Source organism: Capronia epimyces (genome assembly GCF_000585565.1).
Source record: "Capronia epimyces CBS 606.96 chromosome Unknown aczIQ-supercont1.2, whole genome shotgun sequence".
Taxonomy (NCBI): domain Eukaryota; kingdom Fungi; phylum Ascomycota; class Eurotiomycetes; order Chaetothyriales; family Herpotrichiellaceae; genus Capronia; species Capronia epimyces.
The window spans coordinates 1799036-1820027 of record NW_006912905.1 but is presented as its reverse complement, the minus strand read 5'-3'; the positions used below and the strand labels follow the sequence as shown (position 1 = coordinate 1820027).

General features: G+C 54.1%; 7 protein-coding genes across 7 annotated transcripts; 4 read left to right on the top strand and 3 right to left on the bottom strand.

Annotated features, from left to right (window-relative positions):
* Window positions 1-1800: 1800 nt before the first annotated feature.
* Window positions 1801-4334, top strand: A1O3_02472 (uncharacterized protein; the record flags this gene model as incomplete). The annotated part of the gene is made up of 2 exons (XM_007732612.1): window positions 1801-2866; window positions 2923-4334. The coding sequence occupies 2 exons, from the start codon at window positions 1801-1803 to the stop codon at window positions 4332-4334; spliced, it is 2478 nt and encodes an 825-aa protein (XP_007730802.1).
* A 1051-nt stretch (window positions 4335-5385) lies between these two features.
* A1O3_02471 (uncharacterized protein) lies at window positions 5386-6534 on the bottom strand (the record flags this gene model as incomplete). The annotated part of the gene is made up of 1 exon (XM_007732611.1): window positions 5386-6534. One exon carries the CDS (start codon window positions 6532-6534, stop codon window positions 5386-5388), a length of 1149 nt encoding a protein of 382 aa, XP_007730801.1.
* Window positions 6535-8435: 1901 nt separating this feature from the next.
* On the bottom strand, window positions 8436-9122 carry A1O3_02470 (uncharacterized protein; the record flags this gene model as incomplete). The annotated part of the gene is made up of 4 exons (XM_007732610.1): window positions 8436-8555; window positions 8605-8734; window positions 8803-8981; window positions 9054-9122. The coding sequence occupies 4 exons, from the start codon at window positions 9120-9122 to the stop codon at window positions 8436-8438; spliced, it is 498 nt and encodes a 165-aa protein (XP_007730800.1).
* A 549-nt stretch (window positions 9123-9671) lies between these two features.
* On the bottom strand, window positions 9672-11436 carry A1O3_02469 (uncharacterized protein; the record flags this gene model as incomplete). The annotated part of the gene is made up of 5 exons (XM_007732609.1): window positions 9672-10003; window positions 10068-10279; window positions 10342-10769; window positions 10867-11132; window positions 11214-11436. The coding sequence occupies 5 exons, from the start codon at window positions 11434-11436 to the stop codon at window positions 9672-9674; spliced, it is 1461 nt and encodes a 486-aa protein (XP_007730799.1).
* A 732-nt stretch (window positions 11437-12168) lies between these two features.
* Window positions 12169-13000, top strand: A1O3_02468 (lactam utilization protein lamB; the record flags this gene model as incomplete). The annotated part of the gene is made up of 2 exons (XM_007732608.1): window positions 12169-12296; window positions 12367-13000. 2 exons carry the CDS (start codon window positions 12169-12171, stop codon window positions 12998-13000), a joined length of 762 nt encoding a protein of 253 aa, XP_007730798.1.
* Window positions 13001-13449: 449 nt separating this feature from the next.
* On the top strand, window positions 13450-17464 carry A1O3_02467 (acetyl-CoA/propionyl-CoA carboxylase; the record flags this gene model as incomplete). The annotated part of the gene is made up of 4 exons (XM_007732607.1): window positions 13450-13520; window positions 13569-13692; window positions 13751-17063; window positions 17220-17464. The coding sequence occupies 4 exons, from the start codon at window positions 13450-13452 to the stop codon at window positions 17462-17464; spliced, it is 3753 nt and encodes a 1250-aa protein (XP_007730797.1).
* Window positions 17465-18584: 1120 nt separating this feature from the next.
* Window positions 18585-20483, top strand: A1O3_02466 (uncharacterized protein; the record flags this gene model as incomplete). The annotated part of the gene is made up of 1 exon (XM_007732606.1): window positions 18585-20483. The coding sequence occupies one exon, from the start codon at window positions 18585-18587 to the stop codon at window positions 20481-20483; it is 1899 nt and encodes a 632-aa protein (XP_007730796.1).
* Window positions 20484-20992: the final 509 nt, after the last annotated feature.

Below are 20992 nucleotides of genomic sequence, written 5' to 3'. Positions count from 1 at the left end.
TGATTCAAGGTGTGCGGCCGAAGGAGCTTTACGAAATGTCGCATGCTGTCAGATAATTAGCTCACAGCTCACAGCCCGTAATGCTGATGGGTAACAAAGAGACGAAGGAGAGAGGCGGCACAGCCGCTGAAAGCGGAGAATGCTCAAGTATCAAGTAACTGGCGAACGTTACCTGTTTGTGACCAGCCTTGTTCAATCGTGCAGAGCGACGACGAGGGGTAGCCATTTTGCATCACCATGCAGAACCCTGAGGAGCGCGCACAGGACAGAGGCTTGAGAGTGAGAGGGAGGAGACGTGACTTGTATCAGAGGATCCGTAGATGGTCCGTGGAGCGAAGTGTGGAGGAAGATAGGGCCACGAGGGAATTGTTGATGCTACTGCTAGTGACTTTTGAGCGAGCAAGCTGGACCAGTTTGTTTGGTGCAAGTTATTACGTCAGGCTATAAACAACGCTCGATTGGGCGTGCCCGCTGGCTTGGCGCGGTAGAGCAACACACGAAGTCATGTGATGCGTGGCTCACAGGATAATGACTTTCTCAGATGCATGAATAGTAAATACTCATAGTACGGTGTCCATTCAAGCCAGACTTGACATGGGCATTGGATACGTAATGGTGTGCGCGTCTGGTGCTCTAGTCGAGGCTAATAGTCGAGACTAATAGAGGAGCGCGGTTTGCTGGCACGGTTGTGAAGAGGGTGGTAATTGGGATTCTTTCAAGCTGATTCAAGCTGCTACTCCCGCAGCAGCTAAGCCATCAAGCAAGCAAGGTGAGTCTACACTCGTTGAGCCTGTTCGAATGGATGGTAGGCCGCTCCAAGAATCGCCGCAGCCCGGACGGCCTACCGGAATGGAACGAGGCCGTCGCTGATGGGATCGTCGGTGCTGCACGATGATTTTCGTGGCATCGGCATGGCCAGCCATATTTCCATCTGTCTGAGTACGATAGAAGACAGGGTAACCGATACGATAGCCTGTGATATCATGATACTCATTCTGCTCGGTCTCTTTCATGTCCATGAGGAGGAGATTCTGGTCACATTACCAGAAAACGGCTGGGGAACTCGCAATAGCTACCACCATCATTGCTGTCGTGATATCAAGTCCGGGTTTCTTCAAAGAATTTTTATGTGTGTCTTTTCCGAGGCACAAAGCACACATGTACCGAAGCGAACGCTGCTTCCCATGGGGCAGCCAGCTTGCCCTCATGCCGACAGAGTTGCAATGCAACCACTAACAGACCCCGTCTGATGTAGAGCGAAGTCGAAGGGGTTATAGTCAAAGTCGTGTCTCCCATGGCTAGTCCTAGACCACGGTGTACGCAACGGGGTAGAGTTGTCGTTACTCGGTCCTTCCTGAGCATGTTTGGTTGCGGTGGATTGCGATGAGACTGCTCTTGACTGTTTGCTCCTCAAGAGGAGGTTTGGTTTGGAAGTGCTCTCACTCAAAAGCAATGAGACGAGGCCAGTTGTATCTATGTCCGCATAGACTCTTCTCCTAGTGCTAAAGGTGCGGCAGAATATCTCGTGGTATGTAACTTACAAGTCTCAGTGACTGCGCTTTGCCCCTCATCTTTCCTTCGGGTTGAGTCATACTGCAAATCCCAATACCAGGAAGTCATCAAATAGAAAAGTGCGAGAGAACATTAACCCTGTGCCCTCGAGAGGAATGTCCACGAGAAAAGAAGAAGTTGCAGCGCCTGATGATCATTCGTTCATTGACCGCGGAGACGCACCAACGGGCGCAGGAGCGAAGCGACAAGCGACCGGTGAGGGTGACTGCCCGGGGAGGCTTGAAGACAATGGGGAAGCCGAAGCCAGTAACGATTGCAGGGACTCCTAAGGCCCAGGCGCTGAAGCCGAAGCCACAGGGGGGAAACACAGACCATGGCGCAGCCGACGCCGCCCGGCAGAGCAGTGCCGGCGGCAAACAGGGTGTGGCGAGGGACGCCAGGCTCTTGCCTAATTCGAGAAAATTCGACGAGCAGAAGCCTCGTCTTGCCGAGCAGCAACAGCAGCAGCAGCAACACCGACCCCAGCAGCAGAACAATAGAGTTTCCTCACCCGCACCCCAAGCTCAAAGTGCGCCCCTAACGGCCGGTGTGAAAGACGCAGTCGGCAAGCTGCACCGCCCAACACGCTCAACCTCCTACACAACTCCGCTCCCACTGTTGGGCAACGAGTCGAAGCTAAAGGCGGGAACGGCGGCAGCTACCCAGGCTCCTCTGACTGAGGAAAACCTTCGAAGCCTCCTCCGCTCGCTGGACGGTAGTGGCGGCAGAAGAACTGCTGCTGAGCCTGCTGCCCGTGCCAGTGCCAGTGTCACTGATCCTGATCCTGCCCCACCCACAGCCGCAACGACTGGTCCAAATCCATCATCATTCATGCGGAAGTCAAAATCCCCCAAGAAGCACGACAAGGACAAGGACAAGAAAAAGAGCAAACCCGACCCCGACACACATCCATTGAACCTGCCTCCTGACCAGCTGCGTCAACTTACGGTCCAGATGGCTCGACAAGAGGCTGAGGCCGAGGCCGAGGCCAGCGCCAATGCCAGTGCCAATGCCAGCAAAGAATCAGCGTCCGCAGAGAAAACTGCCCCGGAGACAAACAATCATGAATTCGTCTTGCCCCAGGGTAACTTGCCCCCGGGCAACGTGTCAAAAAAGGCTCCAGTCGCTTCTCCCGAGACACCCAGTGATGGGACGACGACGAACGGTGTCAATGGTCATGATGAACGAAGTCCGACTCCCCCACCGCACCGGGTTCCTGCTGCGCCCAAAGTAGATCCAGAGGCCTGCAAGGCCGCAGGTAACAAATTCTTCAAGGCTAAAGACTATGATAAAGCAATTGAAGAATACACCAAAGGTACGGTCTCCCACCAGCGTGGTGCTGCATCTGAGGCTGACAAATTTTTCTTCCAGCGGTCGAAGCAGATCCTGCAAACCCAACCTACTTATCAAACCGAGCCGCCGCCTATATTTCTGCCAACAGGTACAGCCAAGCCCTTGGTGATGCGTTACAAGCAAGCAGATTAGATCCTCAAAATGACAAAATCCTTCATCGACTCGCCCGAATCTACACCTCTCTCGGCCGGCCCCAAGATGCCTTGGACACCTACGCGAGGATCCCGAATGCCTCAGCCACAGATACCGCCGCGGCCCGGAAAGCTTTGCAAGCGATTGAAGTGGCAGAGAAACAAATCAACTCGGAAGGTGGAAATGGCAATATGGCGCTTTGGAGCATCGAACAGGCTAGACAGACACTAGGACCTGGGACACCAACACCTCGAGGATGGCAGATACTGAAAGCCCTTGCTAACTTGAAGGTTGGATCTGTAAATTCATTAGGGGAGGTCCAAGCAATTGCCCAGATCTTGCTGCGTGAGAATCCTATGGATGCCGAGGCCATGGTCCTCGTGGGGCAAGCCTTTTACCTGAGAGACGAGAAACCTCAGCAGGGCAAGAGCGATTACGAACGTGCAGAAGAGTATTTTAGACAAGCACTGGCACTCGACCCTGACAACACCGCCGCTCGAAATTACCTGCGAACCATGAAGAAGCTGGACAGGGCGAAGACGGAAGCCAACAACCTGTTCAGAAGGGGCAAATACTCGGAGGCAGTGGCAGCGTACACGGAAGCTCTGAGCATTGATCCCGCCAACAAGGCCACCAACGCGAAACTCTTGGGGAATCGTGCCATGGCACGGATCAAAATCAAAGAGTTCGAGGAAGCCAAGACCGACTGTGACCAAGCGTTGAAACTGGACCCAACATACATGAAAGCCCGCAAGACCCGCGCTAAAGCCACGGGTGAGTCAGGCGACTGGGAACAGGCCGTGAAGGACTGGAAGGCGTTGGTCGAAGACAACCCCTCCGATGCGGAGTTGAACAAGGAATTGCGCAATGCGGAGCTGGAGTTGAAGAAGTCTAAACGCAAGGATTATTACAAAATCCTCGGTGTGGATAAGGATGCAGGGGACAAGGATATTGAGCGAGCGTACAAGCGCAAAGCGGCCGTCCTGCACCCCGACAAGACGATGGGGGACAAGGCCAAAGAAGAGGAGTTCAAGGACTGTCTCGAGGCCAAGGAGACACTGCTCGATCCGCAGAAACGCCATATCTACGACACCGGAGCGGATCTGATGGAACCTGGTATGGGAGGAGGATTCCCTGGCGGCATGGGAGGCTTTGGCGGCATGGGTGGTGGTGGAGGCGGGGTTCAGATTGACCCTGAGATGCTGTTCAACATGATGAACGGCATGGGCGGCGGTGGCGGAGGCGGATTTAGATTCAGCAATGGTGGTGGACGGGGTGGACAGTCGCCGTTTGGTTGAGTGTCCTTGGCGTCGAGAAGTTACACGTGGCCGACATCGAGCTTGCGTTTGCTGGCTGGATCAGATCAATACGATGGCGGGTTCGGCTACGATTCTGAAGAGCTTGCGTGTGTCCCGGACGTCCGCCGAGTCGAAAGAAATTTCCCAACCAGGTCACCAACAGGTTACCAACAAGGCAGCCAGCAGTTATGTACGTGAGCAGGACAACTCAGACTCGATAGCAAAAGGACCTCCAGGCGCAGAAAAGCATTGCATTGCACATGACCGGCATTTACTTTGGGCCGCGGTCAAAGACTTGGGCGTGTTTCATCTACCATCCATGGTCGAGGTCGAGGCGAGTCGGTCGTACACATGCGCATTGAATTCTGAAAGAAGAGCAGGAGACGCACGCAGCCACGTCACATCGAAGCATGTCGTTGGGGAGGGAATGTCTGATTTGTGCCGTGGTGACAGCATTGCATGGTGTTGGCATCGTGACGGTGCTTGGACATACAGCGAGACCCACCACTGCAGAAGGGGCCACCGCATATCATGGCGTTCGGGGACTTTCATATGCTCGGGATTTTAGGTAATGCCAAAGGTATCTACCTAGGAGATGGATAGACGCCGGCAATGTCGTACTGGTTGATGACTGCCCGTGATAGATGGAGATAGCTCCCATTCAAATGCCCGAATACAAGTTGCACGATCTGACTGAACTAAAGTGTCGAATGCCTTTAATAGTATCCGTACCTAAAGTAGAGTCCGATGCGGGTCACGGTAGATCGATAAGATGTGGGGATAGACCCATATGGACTCACCAGATCTATATTAATAGGGATACCACGCGCCGGTGGTACAGGATCGTCGTGGGAAAGGAAAGGCAAGGAAAGGAAAAAGGGGGGAAAGGAAACTGCTAGCCAGCCATGATCGGAAGAGCACTTGTTCATGCAACACATAGTACGGGGCCAGAGCCAAAGACTTCAAGCGCCGGCGCCGTCATTATCATTGATACTATTATGGTGCTATCATCAGCATCAGTAGGATCCTCTCCATTCATCCTTGCTCGCCGTCATCTTCCGGCCCGCGTGCCCTGCCGTTGTCTCTGCCTGGACGGGCCGGCTCGAGTGGGAGTGGCTCTAGACTCGTGTGCAAGTTCATCCTCATCCTCATCCTCGCCCTCGCTCGGGTCCGAGGCTTGGTTGGGGCGCAGGGCTTTGTCTCCGGCGACCTTGATGCCCAGACTGCGTGAAAGCCTGGCGTTGAGCTCGTCCTCTTCAATTTTGACAATGGTCCTGCGCGGGGCGGGCTCGTCGTCGTCATCTGCGTCGTGTCGGTCGCGCCGGCCTTGGTCCTTAAGCAAGGGCACGGCGCCGTAGCCGTAGACAGTCCTCACCAGGCCGGTGACGCCGCGCAGGCCGACCTCGACTTTCCCGCGCGGGCCAGGCGAGTACTCGATCATCTCCTCGCCGCTGCTGGTGTCGCGGCGCTTGTCGAGATAGCCTTCGCGCAGCATGCGCTGGAGCAGTTTGTCCAGACTGCCGAATGGCGTGAAGGTGTCGGCGTTGACGCGCTTGAGATAGCGCTCCAGCTTCTGCTCGGTCAGGGAGTTGTTGTTGAGGTAGATCAGCGACAGGATAAAACTATATAGGCCCGTGTACGACGCCTCGGTCTCGACGCTGGGCGCCCGCGCGGGCTGGACGATGGCCGGGTTCGTCTTCAGCTCGGTCGGCAGGGTCGAAACCAGGATCCAACTCTTGGACGACGTGGAAGCGCTGGATTTCGTCTGCGTCGCGAGGTTGCGTCGGTCTTTGAGCGTCGTCTTCTCCCGCGAAGGCAGTTCCACCAGCTGCATGCCGAATGTGTCTGTTAAAATCTGCTGCGCTCCCTCGAACACGGCCTTGAACCCGCGGCCCGCTGCATTGCTCTCCTTGAACACTTTGGTCGAGATGTCACTTCGCCGCAACGCACTGCGCGAGTACTCTGTCGACAGCGCGAGCCGGACCAGCTTCTTGATCAGTGTGCTTGTCTGGACGTGGCCGGCAGAATGGGAGGGCGTCGATGAAGCTGAAGATGCCTGCGACGAGGAGGATGCAGAGCGCCGACGCCGCCGCGCTGGTGGTGCCTGTGTCCGTGTCTGTGTCCGGGGTGCCTCGGATTCTGACTCGGATTCGGAGGCGTCGCGGGATATGGCTGCTGCTCGCCGTTTGAGGGGCGGCATTATGGAAGTGGGAGGGGAGGGGTGATCGAAGTCGAAGTCGAAGTCGAAGAGGGAGTAAGTCAGGGGACACGGAGGACGCCAAAGGTCTAGGGGGACGTGAAGACAGGGCACTGGCACAGAAAGAAGAGTAATTGTGATTGTACGGAGGACTTTGTTATATTTCAACGGGGTCCGGAGACTCGTTAAACTATATACCAGGTACTTAAGGACTTAGGATAAAGTACATACGACGCGTCTCGTTAGCGCGTTAAAGCACCTTAACGTCTTTATAAGCCTTAGCAAGGTGCCGCTTTAATACTCACCCACCCTCCCTCTCATCTTCATAATCATCTCGTCCACCTTCACACTCGCCTGTCCACCTTTACACAGACCCAGCTCACCCTTTACACTCATCCTGTATCCTGAACTCTCCACAGTATACAGCGCCAACGAGGATCCAAAATTAGTCGCGGGCTGACCGTTCCCTCCCACGCCTTTTCGTCCCTCGAGCGCTTTCCTGTCCCCTTCGTTCCACCGAACCTCCACATCCGCCTACCTCCCCATAATGTATAAAGGTTCTGCTTCCAGCCCGCCGCGGCTGCGACCCTTCCTCCCTCTAGACCGCGATGCGCAGTCAGCTAAGCCTCTAGGGCCTAAGGCCGGACGAAGGGCTGCTTGCCCGTGTTACGGCCAAAGGCTACAAGCGAGGAGCATATAGAGAGGCCGACGAGGCCCGTGGCCGAGAGAAATATGTCCGAGAACGAAGAAGAACCAAGACGGTACCATTCGACGCTATGTCCTGTAAGAGCTGCCCCTCCTCCTCCGCTTTCCACGGCCACGCTCTTCGAGTTCTAATGCCGTATATAGATAGCATCTAGGAGCTATGAGAGAAAGTTGCGCACCTCCCTACTATTTCTTCAACACGCCTAAGAGCATCTAGCTAGTTATTTAATTCACACCAGCTGGACTGTGCAAGATGCCACCAACCGTCATCAATATTGAAGGTCGTGCAACCTTTAACGCCGTTGCCGAGCGAGCTACTCTTCTCGTTGACATCTCCGACTCCGGATATGACAAGGACTAAGTCTCGAAGAACGTGGTGACGATAGTCCGCGGTCTTCAGGCCGATCTCGACCAACATTGCTCCCGCCTTGACTATAGGAAGGGAGACATCTTACCCGATGCCCCTGTGAGCTTCTACTCTATCTCATCCCTGTCCACATCGAGCCGCGACGAAGTAGACCACCCCACGGGCAAACACACAGGCAAGGAGATTCTTATAGCGCACACCACGTTGGACGTCCGATTCCGAGACTTTGGCAAACTCGGCGAGATGGTCGTGTAGCTCTCCTCGTCACCCTTCGTCCACGTTAAAGGTATCACTGGAAGCTGACCGACGAGAAGAAAGTCATGCTCGCCGATCAAGTCAGGATGGATGCCGTCCGCCATGCAATCTAACGTGTAGAGGGCTACGCGCGGATCATTGGCCGCAGCAATGCCGTCACACCCGTTAAGATCCAGGACAAGGAAGAGTACTGGCCGACAGGTCGGGCACGGGCGAAGCAGACGGCGCGAAAGGTAGTCTTTGGTCTGGGCGCGGGCATCGACTTTGAGCCACAGGTGATAGAGGTTAGTGCGACTCTGGATGTTGAATTCCATGGAGAATAGGTTGAGGGTCAAGTATGAGGGAATCAATCCAGGGCTGGGTGTTTCTGTTCTCAAACGTCTGTTTGGCTTCCTTTCACCTGTCCACGGCAAAGCAGAGTCTTATATTCTTCGGTTTAGAAGGGCAGAATCTTCTTCTTGCTGTAACTTGTCCTAACGATTTCTTTGTCTCTAGACGGCATCGAAGAAGCAGAAGTGCATTGATAAAGGTTTACCCCAAAGGTACGCGACAGCCATCGACCAAGGTCCCTGCCGCTCTACCCAAACAACACTTTCGTGTTTCCTCCATACCATATGGGGACGGCCCTGAGCGTCGAGATGCGCCAGGGATTGCCTGCGGTGTTAAGCACCTTGGTCAACTCAATCTCGTAGCGACCCTGTGTTTAATGTCAGTGATAAAACCCACAAAAATGTAGCCTCGCGTACTCCGTTCGTGGTATTCTCTCCGCCCGTGGTTCCCTTCTTGGTGATATTCACCAGAAAATACGCAATGGCGGACGCATGCTCAACTTTCTCCATAGAGCCTGGTGGAGGAGGGAGAGAGATCAAGAGCGAGCTGCACCTCAGGACATCGGATTAGTTATTTTTGGTCAACCATCGTCAGGACCAGAGGTATCTCCGTACGTTACGACGTGCTGTGTAGCATCCATCGGTTCCATCAAGGTCTTCCAGTGTGCAACTGCGTCTTGCGCTGTTTTGCTCTCAACCTCCCCTCCAAACATGAGAGTGTAGTCAAGATTGATCGGGTCTGCTATCACTTGGGTCTCCAGTTGATCCCACTGCTGCATATCAACATATGTGGCCTTCGTTCCACAGTGGGGTTAGTCTCATAAATATAAATGCAAGATCAAGTGGGTGGGAGTGGTGAAACTGACCAATTTGGTGACGGTGTCATGGATATTGGCTCGGTCCAGCAAATAGTCCGTGGTGTCGTATTGCGACATATTGGGGGCTTGGAGGTCGGAGGTGATGTCGACAAACTCTGTTAAGCGTGTTTAGGGGTAGTGAGTGATGGAGTCGTTTGTGAGACAAGTCGAAGGATTTTATACACGTCCCTCCTTCGCCAGGATCCGTCCCCGTACCTCCACAAGAATGAGCTGTGAAAGGGTCCAATCTTTTATAAATCCGGAACCGACGTATGACATATTAACGTCGCCACGATTGCTATCCAGTGTAACGGAGATAATAGACAGCTCGGTCGACCGGTGGAGACGCCTTGATAAGGCCGGCCACCGGGGGCACCAGGGGGTTAATCATGAATTGCTTCTATCAGACAGTCTCGGAAGTTACACTTCTCAAATAGTACAAATGCAAGCATTTGTTTAATCTAGCCTCCGCGGACTTGGTAGCAGTGAAACCGATCGGAGCCGTTCTCTGCAAAAGCACAAGTGAAATAGTGGTAGACAGTTCTGATGCCCGGCAACAACCACCATCATCCTTCCATCCCCCATCCCCCATCCCTCATCCCTCATCCCTCACATCATCCAGGTCCCTCACAACGGGTGCACAAAGTCCAAACCTTTGTCCCCTTCCAACCCATTGGATTCTGAGCCCTCTGCCTGCATCTTTGCCTTCAAAGAATTTCTGCGCTTCAAGAGCAGATACAAGAGACCGACCAGCAAGAGAGTGGCTATTTCGCAGGACATGCTGACAGAATTCCCCATGACGTACCGAGGAGAGTCGCGAGGGATATAGAGCTGAGAACCAATGAGCCCGGAGCAGTTCGTGATGGTGAGAACCAATGGAATGGCAACCGCCCGCTTGTACTCTGGCGAAACGTTGTTTGCAACCCAAGTCAAAAATACCACACTGAAACTTGCCATGGCTAAAGTGATGATGGTCAGTACCAGAGCTGCTTTACAAACACCAAAAAGGCCAAATGAACATACCTGATGCGCACAAAAACATGGCGACATAGCCAACCACTTTGTTAGCACTGCCGATGATCATTGCGTACCCGAGAATACCCGGCAGGGTCATCACGGCCAGCACCGGTGCTCTCTTCTCGAGGCGGTCCGACAGAAAGGCGACGAAGCCAATGACAATGGCCGCGAACAGGTAGATGGGAATGGTGAGATAGTTGGCCTGGAGGGAGGTGTAACTAGATGGCTCGTCAGCATTTCACAGGACGGTGAAGCCAGTCACCGCGGATGGATTGCTTACCCAAGGCCGTGGATAATGGTCGGCAAGAAGATAGAATATCCCAGCAACGCAATGGAGTGGCTGAAGAGAGTGATGGCCGCCAACAGGACGAAGATGTCGGTCACGGCCAGCTTGACGTATTTCCAGTGGAAACTCTGCTCCTCGCCTTTGTACGCGGCGTTTCGATGAGCTCGGTCTCTCATGGCCTCTCTTTCGTCGCCGTTGAGAAACCAGGCCTTTTCGGCATTGGTCGGCATCAGGAACCACACCATAAGGCAAATGCCGCCAGAAATAATCCCTTCAATGATGAACAGCCATCTCCACGCCGGCAGACCATCTCTTTTGCCGCCAAGCTGAGTGGAATATGCGATCAGTCCACCAAAGGCACCAGATATTGCCGAGGCACAGTAGATGACTGCCACGCGCTTGGCCTGGGAATGTTGATCATACTAGGGCAGAAAATAGGTGTATTAGTATTCTGGGGACGTGAAGTAAAGGAGGGAGAGAGCGCCATAGATTCGACTGGGGATTTTCTGGCCAACCTACCACGGTAGAGATGATAAACACTGCGGCAGGGATAAATCCACCCTCGAATGCGCCCAGCACCAGTCGACAGCCCACTGCTTGGGCGTAGTTTTGCGAGAAACCGGTGCCAATGGTGGCGGCTGTCCAGCCAACCATTGCGACGGCCAGGACGCGGCTGGCACCGAATCTCTTGACTGCCAAAACCCAGGGCACATCACAGATGATGTAAAATGGATAGAACAAGGTCGAAATGTTGTTGAACTGAGTCCCCTTCAGCCCAAGACCACCTGTGCAGATTCGATCAGCAGCCGATCAAATGGGTCAAAGACTCGTCTTCTCGACGCCTGACATGTGGGACAAATACTCACCAACGAGTCCAAAGACTGCGGCGTTACCAATGTTCGTACGATCCAGCATCAGAACCAGCATCAACAAGCCCAGCTGTGGCATGAGGATCAGGTCGAATTTGCGCAATGCGCGCTTCTCGTGCGGGTTGATGGTCGACTCGATGGTACCTATGTTGGTCGATGTGCATTCCAGATCCCTACCGACGGGCAGGTCCTTCTCGTTGAGAAGGTCGGAGTTGGCCATTTTGTGTTCAATTAGATTTAGATTCTAGAATTCGAATTTACACAACCACGACTCTTGTGCAGAGACGAAGACGGACTCTTGGGGGGTGGTCGCCACGTCTGATATGTACGAAGCCCTCTGTGGCCACTCGTCGTCCCAAGACAGGATATCTGAGCTTGCTTTCTCGTGGCATCCGTGTCGATACGTGCTTGAGACTGGTAGATCCGATATGGGCTCGCTCACGTCCTCTATCTGCCAAAACCGGTCCCGGGGAAACAGGCGATACGCAGACGAATCTCCCTATCTAATCGACAGACTTTGTGGCATTGGAACTGACGGGATGGATTACCCGACAGACTCTGACTCCGACCCTTCTTGGTGAGGTGTGGTGGGTGGCCAAGGCACATTGCCTGTCGGCCAGGCTCGAGCGTCAACATGTCGGTTCCGAAGGGGCGAATCATTCTCATTCAATGTCCGACAAATCAGCAAGCATACCAGGTAGCATCTTGGAGCGGTCTCAAACCGGCTTTAAGCATTAGACCTGCCCGGATCGTATTGTAATGTACAGTATCTTACTGTTAGACAGCATGTGGTCCGGCCCACATGGCTGGGGTGGGTCGTCGCACGGGGTGTCCGGTCATTTCTATCTGATGGCGCACCAGTGGTTGTCTTTCACAAAGCGTCTCGCACCCCAAAGACCCGACCCTGAAAGCATCAAACTACAAGGAGTTGGATTGCAACACTCACTCAATCATGCCTCCAGCACGGCGAAGAATCTTCATCAATGTCGACATGGGAGAGGGTTATGGGAATTTTGTGTGTGGTCCAGACCAGGAATTGCTCCCTTTGATTGACCACGCAAACGTCGCTTGCGGATTTCAGTAAGCCTTCTCCCTTCCACCCAGGCCTGGCTTGGTGAATGGTCGCAGGGTATATTGACCGGGTTTCAAGCGCAGGAGACCCTCTGGTGATGGCTGAAACTGTGTCATTGTGCAAATCCCACGGAGTCAAGATTGGAGCACATCCGGGCTTGCCAGACATTCAAGGATTTGGGAGACGAGAGATGGCACTGTCACTGGATGAACACACGGCCAACATCGTGTATCAGGTCGGGGCACTCCAGGCCTTTCTTCAACGAGAGAACCTGGAGCTTCACCATGTGAAACCGCACGGTGTTCTTTATGGCATGATGGTCCGAAATCTTGACATAGCACGTGCTGTCTGGGCCGGCGTCCCAAGGGGCATGCGAGTCTTTGGCCTCGCGGGCACGCACATGGAGACTGCCGCGCGGGAATTCGGACTGGATTTTTGGGCGGAATACTACGCCGACGTTAAATATCGCGCCGACGGTACCTTGATTGTTGACCGCAAAAAACAGCCATGGGACTTGGACGACGTGAGAGCCCACGTCCGGCAACAACTGGAAAATAGCACAGTTACCGCGGTCACTGGCGAGACGGTCGAATTGCCGGTCAAGGAGTATCCAGTGAGCATATGCTGTCATTCGGACACTCCTGGCTGTGTCGATGTCGTTACTGTGACGCGAGAGATAGTTGCTGAAATCAATGCGAGAAATGGATATTGAGTGAGATTGAGTCGTCCGGCATGATAGAGAGGGGACCTTTGAACAGGTGCCATCCCACTAATCAGAGGGTGCCTTGAATGGACGTGCTGTAAACGTAAACATTTGCTGCTGTAGACATAGACGACACTACACCGCAAACGGCCTGATGGTAGGCAACCTGGAAGACGTATGCAGAAACTACTGTTGTATTGTCGAAGCCGACACAACTCTTCCACTCTCTCCGAAGCGTCCTTCTGCCTGGTTAACGCCGATCGGACGCTCGGGGCTCAAATAAGGGGAGAACTCGGAGCCGCTGTCCCAGAATCCGCGTGCCTACCCACCTCAAAGAGTCGGGACTTGGCTTTCTTCGCGGGTTAAGGACTCTTCCACCAAAAAATAGATTGAAATGTAGATTGAAAGTCCTGGAGGTCTCTCAATACAACCGAAAGCCTCTGATACGGCACGGCACCATGGAGGGCCTCAAGACCCTGTTGGTGGCCAATCGAGGCGAAATAGCCTGTCGACTGATCAAAGCCGCAAAGTGAGAGCTTTCGATTCAAGTCGTGAGACAACGGCTGACAGGTCTCAGGGAGCTGAATATCAGAGTCATAACAATATATTCCGAGACAGACAGTGCTTCTTTGCATGTCATGTTGGCGGATAAAGCGTGCTTACTGAAGGGTGACGCGCGCACGGCATATCTCGACGGGTCAGTCGAATCTTCACATCCGCCATTCCAACCGACGAAACTGAGTGCGATGATGCAGAGAGCAAATTATCGAGATTGCCAAAACAAACGTGGTCCAGGCCATTGTTCCTGGTTATGGCTTTCTCTCGGAAAATAGGCAATTCGCCGCTGCAGTTGAAGCTGCAAGCATGGTCTTCGTGGGCCCTTCTCCCCAAACGATTGAAGCCTTTGGACTCAAGCACATCGCGCGGGACCTAGCAATCAAGGCTGGAGTACCAGTAGTTCCTGGAACGGAAGGTCTGTTGGACACAGAAGCTGCCGCCATCGACAGCGCACGGCAAATCGGATACCCGGTCATGTTGAAAGCGACAGCGGGAGGAGGCGGGATGGGCTTGATGGTGTGTAACGACGAACAGGATGTCCACCGTCACTTCCGCGCCGTGAAATCTCGTGGCGACACTTTGTTCAAGAACTCCGGAGTCTTCATTGAACGGTACTTCGCCGCCAGCCATCATATTGAGGTTCAGATATTTGGAAACGGCCACGGGAAGGTGATCAGCATTGGCGAGAGAGAATGCTCTATTCAACGGAGGCATCAGAAAGTGATTGAAGAATGCCCCAGCCCGTTTGTGGTGTCACGGCATCCCGAGTTACGAACCAAACTCACGGAATGCGCAATTGGCCTCGCGGCGAGCGTCAATTACCGCTCAGCCGGCACAGTTGAATATCTTGTCGACGACGAAACCGGTGACTTCTTTTTCCTGGAAATGAATACACGCCTGCAAGTTGAACACGGCATTACCGAAATGTGCTACAATGTGGATCTCGTTCAACTCATGTACCAGCAAGCAAATGGACAGCTCCTCGGCAAAGGGGGCATTGGCGTCCAAGAGCTCGACCGCCTGCAAAACAGGCTGCTGAGCCCACGCGGACACGCCATAGAAGCGCGAGTCTATGCAGAAAACGCCGCCCGCGATTTCGCCCCAGCCACGGGACTCTTACAGCAAGTCGATTGGCATATACTCCCCGGCACCAGGATCGACTCCTGGATCAGGGCCGGTAACACAGTCGGTCACGAATACGATCCCATGCTTGCAAAGGTGATACAGTTTGCGTCCACCAGAGACGAGGCAATTGCTGCCTTGGATACAGTTCTTTCTAGGAGCGACATTTGCGGACCAGTTACCAACTTGGGCTTCCTGCGGTCAATTATTCAGCAAGGGCGATTCAAAGCTGGAGATACAACCACGGCATTCTTAAGCAACTTCCGGTACCGGCCAACCGCGATCGATGTCATCTCGGGCGGCTCTCAGACCCTGGTTCAAGATTTTCCCGGAAGACCGTCCGTTGGCCACGGCTTTGGACACAGTGGGCCGATGGACCCGATAGCTTTTCAGATCGCCAATGCCCTGGTTGGCAACCCTCTCGGTACTGAGGGCCTCGAGATTACCATCAGTGGGCCGGAGTTGCTTTTTATCAGTCCAGCCGTCATTGCACTGTGCGGGCCACCTGTCCATGCAGCTCTTGATGGCCAGGAGGTACCCTTATGGACCCGGTTGGATATTGCAGCAGGACAAAGGTTGAGAATCGGACAAATAATGACCGGCTGCCGAGTTTATATGGCTGTCTACGGAGGCTTCCCGAGAATTGCAAAATGGTTCGGTAGCAAGGCCACCAATCCTGGCGTTTCTGCAGGTGGATATCAAGGTCGCGCCCTGCGGTCAGGGGATCTATTGGAGGTGACTGGCGCCGAAAACCTCCCTGAATTGGGATGTGCTAGGTCCCTAAACATTCCAAAAAGTCTTTGGCCGAGATACTCTCATCATTGGAACCTGCTGGCAATACCTGGCCCATATGAGACAGGTTATTTGACGGCGGAAGACATCGACATGCTATATTCACAGACATGGAAAATCAGTCATAACGCCGCTCGAGGCGGTATTAGGCTCATTGGACCGGGACCCGAATTTGCACGCGCTGACGGTGGAGACGGAGGTTCCCATCCCAGCAATGTCATCGAATATGGATACCCTATCGGTGGATTAAACTGGACTGGAGGCGAGGCTGTTTTGCTTCCTGTGGATTCACCGGACTTTGGAGGTTTCATCTGCTCCTTGACTGTGGTTAAGTGTGACTGGTGGAAAATGGGCCAGATGCGGCCAGGAGATAGCGTCCGTTTCCATCGGGCTAATCTCTCCACCGCGTTGAGCTGCCGGAGGAGAAACGAGGATTTCATCGCAAACATCGTGACCTCTCTGAAGTCAGGAGCATGGGATCTGGTGACGGGAATTGACGATGCAGCGCCAGATTCCGAGAGCTACTCCGAGGGTGCAGATATTGTCAAAATCATCGAAGAGACGGCCCATCGGCCAAGGGTCACTTATCGAGCAGGCGGTGACAGCTTTCTACTGGTGGATTACGGCGTCGGCAAGGCTGACCTGAATCTGAAGTGTCGTGCTACCACACTCAAGAGGTCCTTCGAAACAGGGCAGAATGTTGGCAGCTTGAAGACTACCGGTGGGGAGGGTGCTGTGCTCAACATGGTGACCTGTGGAAACTCGCTCATGATCCATTTTGACAGTCTTCGTCTGGCGAGAGAGGACTTGGTCAGTCGGTTGGTAGAGCTCGAAGAGAGTCTTGGGTCGATGATGAATTCGACAATCCCCCATCGCCGATTTCGACTCCCGATCGTCTTTTCCCACCAGAAATTGGAAGACACCATCCATCGATACACGGTGAACCAACGATCCTCGGCCCCTTACCTTCCTGACCCGTTCCATTTCATGGCCGAAAACAACGGAATCACGGTCCAAGAGCTCAAGGCGCTGCTCTTGAATCTCGAGGCGGTCGTGATCGGCGTTGGATTCCTGATGGCCCTTCCACAGTGCATTCCAGCCGACCCGCGTCACCGGCTCAACGTGCCCAAGATGACTCCGAGTCGAGTTTTCACTCCTGGCGGTACTGTCGCGTGGGGCGGGAATGCCATTGCCATCTACACCCAGGACTCACCTGGAGGCTATATGCCCGCTGGCTTGACGATTCCGGGGGTTGACATGTATGGCTACAAGGCGGGATTCTCCCGAGACCGCCCGTGGATGTTCGAAGACATGGACATGATCACATTCTACGAAGTGGATCCCCAAACTTACGACGTCAAAATGGCCGAGTTCATCTCGGGAAACTACCAATTCGAATATGTCGATGGAGTCTTTAGCCTGGCGGATCACAACAAGCTTCTTGACGCCGTGGGAGAAGAGGCCAAGGAGTTGGATGCCACCAGGGCGGTCGCCCAACAGCGTATGGCGACGCTGGAGAAGGACTCGTTCGAGAAGTGGGTGGGAGAGAAGAAGACGAGAGAAGCAGGAATCAACCACGCTGAGCTGCTCTCAGGAGGAGGTGAGTTGACCACTTTGCGTTTTTCCCTTTTCCCTTTTCCCTTTTCCCTTTTCCCTTTTCCCTTTTCCCTTACACGTCGGTTCCAAGGGTTTCAAAATTGGCGTAGCGGCAGCAAATGTAATGTAATGTCCAGGCTAACCAGGTCACATCAAGCAGATCCCAACGTAGAAGTCATAGAGGCCCCGACCAACGCCAACGTTTGGAAAGTGACCTCGGCCAACGGCCAGATTCTGAAGGCCGAACAATCCATCATCACTCTGGAGGCGATGAAGATGGAAATCCAGGTGTCGGTCCCAGATCGACTGGATTCGGCCACTTTGGAACGTCTCCTGGTGGCGCCCGGAGATATCGTGGAAAGCGGTCAAGCGCTGGCCATTGTCAGGCTACCAAAGAAAAAGTAGCAGAGCCTGATACGTACTACAGTACTTTACTTCAGACTGTCAACCAGAACTCTGACTAGGCTGCAAAAGGCAAAGAAGCACATCTTCCCTGATGAATATCATCGACATCAACAATAACAATCTGCTTGAGAATATGTTTATTGAATCGTGGTCACGTATCGCAAACCCGGTGGAGACAATACCTACCGCCGCGCCCGTAGTAGCTGAGGCCGGTTGCCTTGGAGTGGGTGTGGACTTGACAGTAAAGGTAAATTACTACTCCGAGTCTAATGTATGGGTAATGTACGGTACGCTGCACAGTTTTTTTGGTCTTCGTTCGCAGCTTATCGCCGAGCTGGGCCAGAATCCTGCCAACGGACATTATTAAGCGTTGGCCTATCGTTGTTATGAAGCCTCATCCCTTCTGGTCGAATTAGGTATAGATGGCTTAAGGCCTCAATTAACGTTTACTACCGGTCCAAGCTGACCCACTTCACTATCGGTTGATCCGTGTTACATGTTCTCGGCCGAGAACCGTGGCTTCGTTCCCATCGAAGTTCTCGTCGTCGCTCGAGGTCAGGCTGATACTGTCTAGACGATGGCTGTCCAGCTGCCCCACTTTCCTACTAGTGAAAAGACGAATATGTTCTTGGGAGAGCATGTACACAGTATGTGTACGGCGATAAGACTGTGGTTCTATGCCGTCGGTTCCGGACCCGTCGTAGAGTTGCCATCCAACTTATCCTCGCCGGAGGCGAGGCGTTGATACCTATCTAGACTACGGCTGAGTGATCTCTTCGATAGCGATATGTAGAATTGAATCATACCGCTGCACAGAACGAACCCCTCCGGAGCTGGACCGGACCATTCATGGAGAGGCGCAGAAGACAGCAACGCAAGGCCTGCGACGTCTGCCGGCGCCGCAAAGTCCGGTGCGACATTCAGGTCGCGGAAGGTGATTCATGCTCTGTGTGCCAAAAGGGAGGCTTTCAATGCGTGTGAGTCTAGTCTGGCTTCTGGTTTTTGCTCCGTCAGACAAGGCCGTTGTTGCTGAGTCCCGCCGTCGCTTAGCACCCGGACAGACTGGCTTGCTCCAGCTCGGCGTCGCACGGCATCGGGTGCAAGGTCAAGTCAACCATCGATGCCTCCGCCTCCGTTGGAACCACGGCCAGCGACTTCAGAAGAATCCTTCCATCAGGCCTCGCCGCCGCTCCGAGAGCCGACTCCAAATCGTCGAGATCCAGACGAGAATGCCAATCACCATCAGACGACAGAGCCGCCAGTCAAGGAATCGGACCATCTAGCCCGTACGGCTCTCTCACGGTTCTTTCTCAACGGCGTCAGCTTCTCCAATTGGTACGTCTTCCAAGTCGCCGACGACTTCAGACTCGCCTATATCGGTACACCGGTGTCGAACCTAGCACATCTTGTCGACCTTCGACGCTCGCACAGCGTCCCCAGCCGCGACAGCCAGACCGAGCCAGGCCAAGAAACGACAGGGGACCAGCCTCCTTATGGAGGCATTGAGGTGCAAGCATGGCAGCAGATCGTTGCTACACCGACGCGCGATCAGAGCCAACCTAGTAATTTGCCATTGCATTATCCTTACCCTCAGATCCGACCACTCAACTCATGGTACCCTAAGCCTCAAAACTTCCTCCACCCTTCCCAGGATCTGGTCAAGGACCTCTCTTCATTCCCGCAGGAAGAAGTCCGCGAGGCTCTGGTCAAGGCATATTTCGACCACATCCACCCCATCTTCCCCGTGCTGACCCCTTCGACCTTTCTGCGGCGCGACGGCTCTTTGAAAGCGTTCCCTCCCCTCCTCCTCTACCAGGCCATCCTCCTCGCCGGCGCTCACGTCTGTACTCACCCTCGAGTGGTGAAGGAACGGTGGTTGGTAAAGTCGGTGTTGTTCCGTCGAGCGAGCATGCTGTTCCACCTTCGACACGAAACAGATCGACTGCATCTCACCCAGGCAGCATTGCTCTTCACGTGGCACATTCAAGACGGAGACACTGTAGCAGGAGGCCCCTGGTACTGGACTGGAGTGGCGGTACGCATCAGCTGTGGCCAGGGTGCCCACCGCCACAACTCACAGCTACCGATGTTTGAGCGGATCATGTATAAGCGCAGTTGGTGGTGTGCCTTTGTCTCCGAGGTCTTCTCTGCCCTCGAGACTGGGCGACCATGTGCATTTCGTGCCGAGGATATCGACCAGAGTCTCCCGACCCAGGAAGAATTAGACTGGGATCAACCTCAAGATGCGTCGGTGCATCATGTCGAACCCGCGTCTGATTCGGAAGCACATCCAGTGCCGTCGACCAGTCCGCCGCTCAAATACCATGGCCATATCATCGAGCTTGCCTACATTGTGCTGGACATCTTGACATTGAATGCTCCGTCCAGCACCCAGACGCTGGATGTGCCTCGTCTAGAAGGCCGACTGGCTCTCTGGTCCCTCCGGGCCGGTCTTGCCTCCAATCCGCGCGACGAGGATTTCTTCACCTGTCAATTGCGACTGTACTACAACATGGTGGTTCTGAATTTGCACCGCAACTACCGCACCGGCCCTCCTGCCAGCCAGACCACGTGTAGTACGGCATCGGAGAGCATAATTGCGGCCTTGGAGCGGATTGCCGCCCTGGACGCGCTCGGGCGGAGTCATTTTCTAGCCGTGAGTGCAGTCACTGCCGCAGGCATCCAGATTGTGCAGGACATCCGATCCGCAGTCATCACAGGGGCCTATCTGGTGTGCCTGAACCGCTTGGAGCGACTGGCTCATATGATCTACTACGCACGCATTCTGTCTCGGTCGTGGCCCAATGCCGAGGCCGTGTGCAGTGTCTTCGAAGGGCTGCGAAAGGACTACGAGGATCAAGTCGCCCAAGGCCTCAACCCCATGGACGACGACACTCACACGCCCGACGCCGAACCTGACTGGGACAGCCTCTTCGCCTCCATGAAAGGTCCAGAAGCCGGCCGTCCCATCACGGAAGAAGAATGGGCGAATCTGATGACTTGGGCCGACTCTTTGTAATTTCGTGGTGTAGAATGGAATGGAATGAGTGAATTGGGCTGCCATTTCGCACATGTACGGACTAACTGGGGAACAAGAATCACTTTGGTATCTTTTAAAGTCTAGAGCCCTTATCACTAGCAAGATTGTCGAGATCCATCGCGTGAGTGAAATGGGGAAAAGGAAATGAAATCCTCGCTGAGTCGGGCTATTTCGACCGTTTCCGGTGGTATCGCAATACTACAAGTCTAGAACGTTGCTCCGAAGACATCAGGCCCCGATAAGCAGGTGATATTGAAATCGATTGTCAGGTGCCAAAGCAGCCAATCTTGTCTGATTCTCATGTACGTACCCTAGCCTCTATCAGCAGATCTCATCGGGCGACGGAGGACCAGTCAGTCCTGTAGGCATGACTCCGGCCCCGGAGCCGACAGCGTGGGCCGGTTGGCTGCCGCACGCCGCTGCGCCGCTGCTCCATACACTTTGTACGTCCCTTTCGGGCCCCTTTAAGAGGCGGGAGGAGCCTGGTG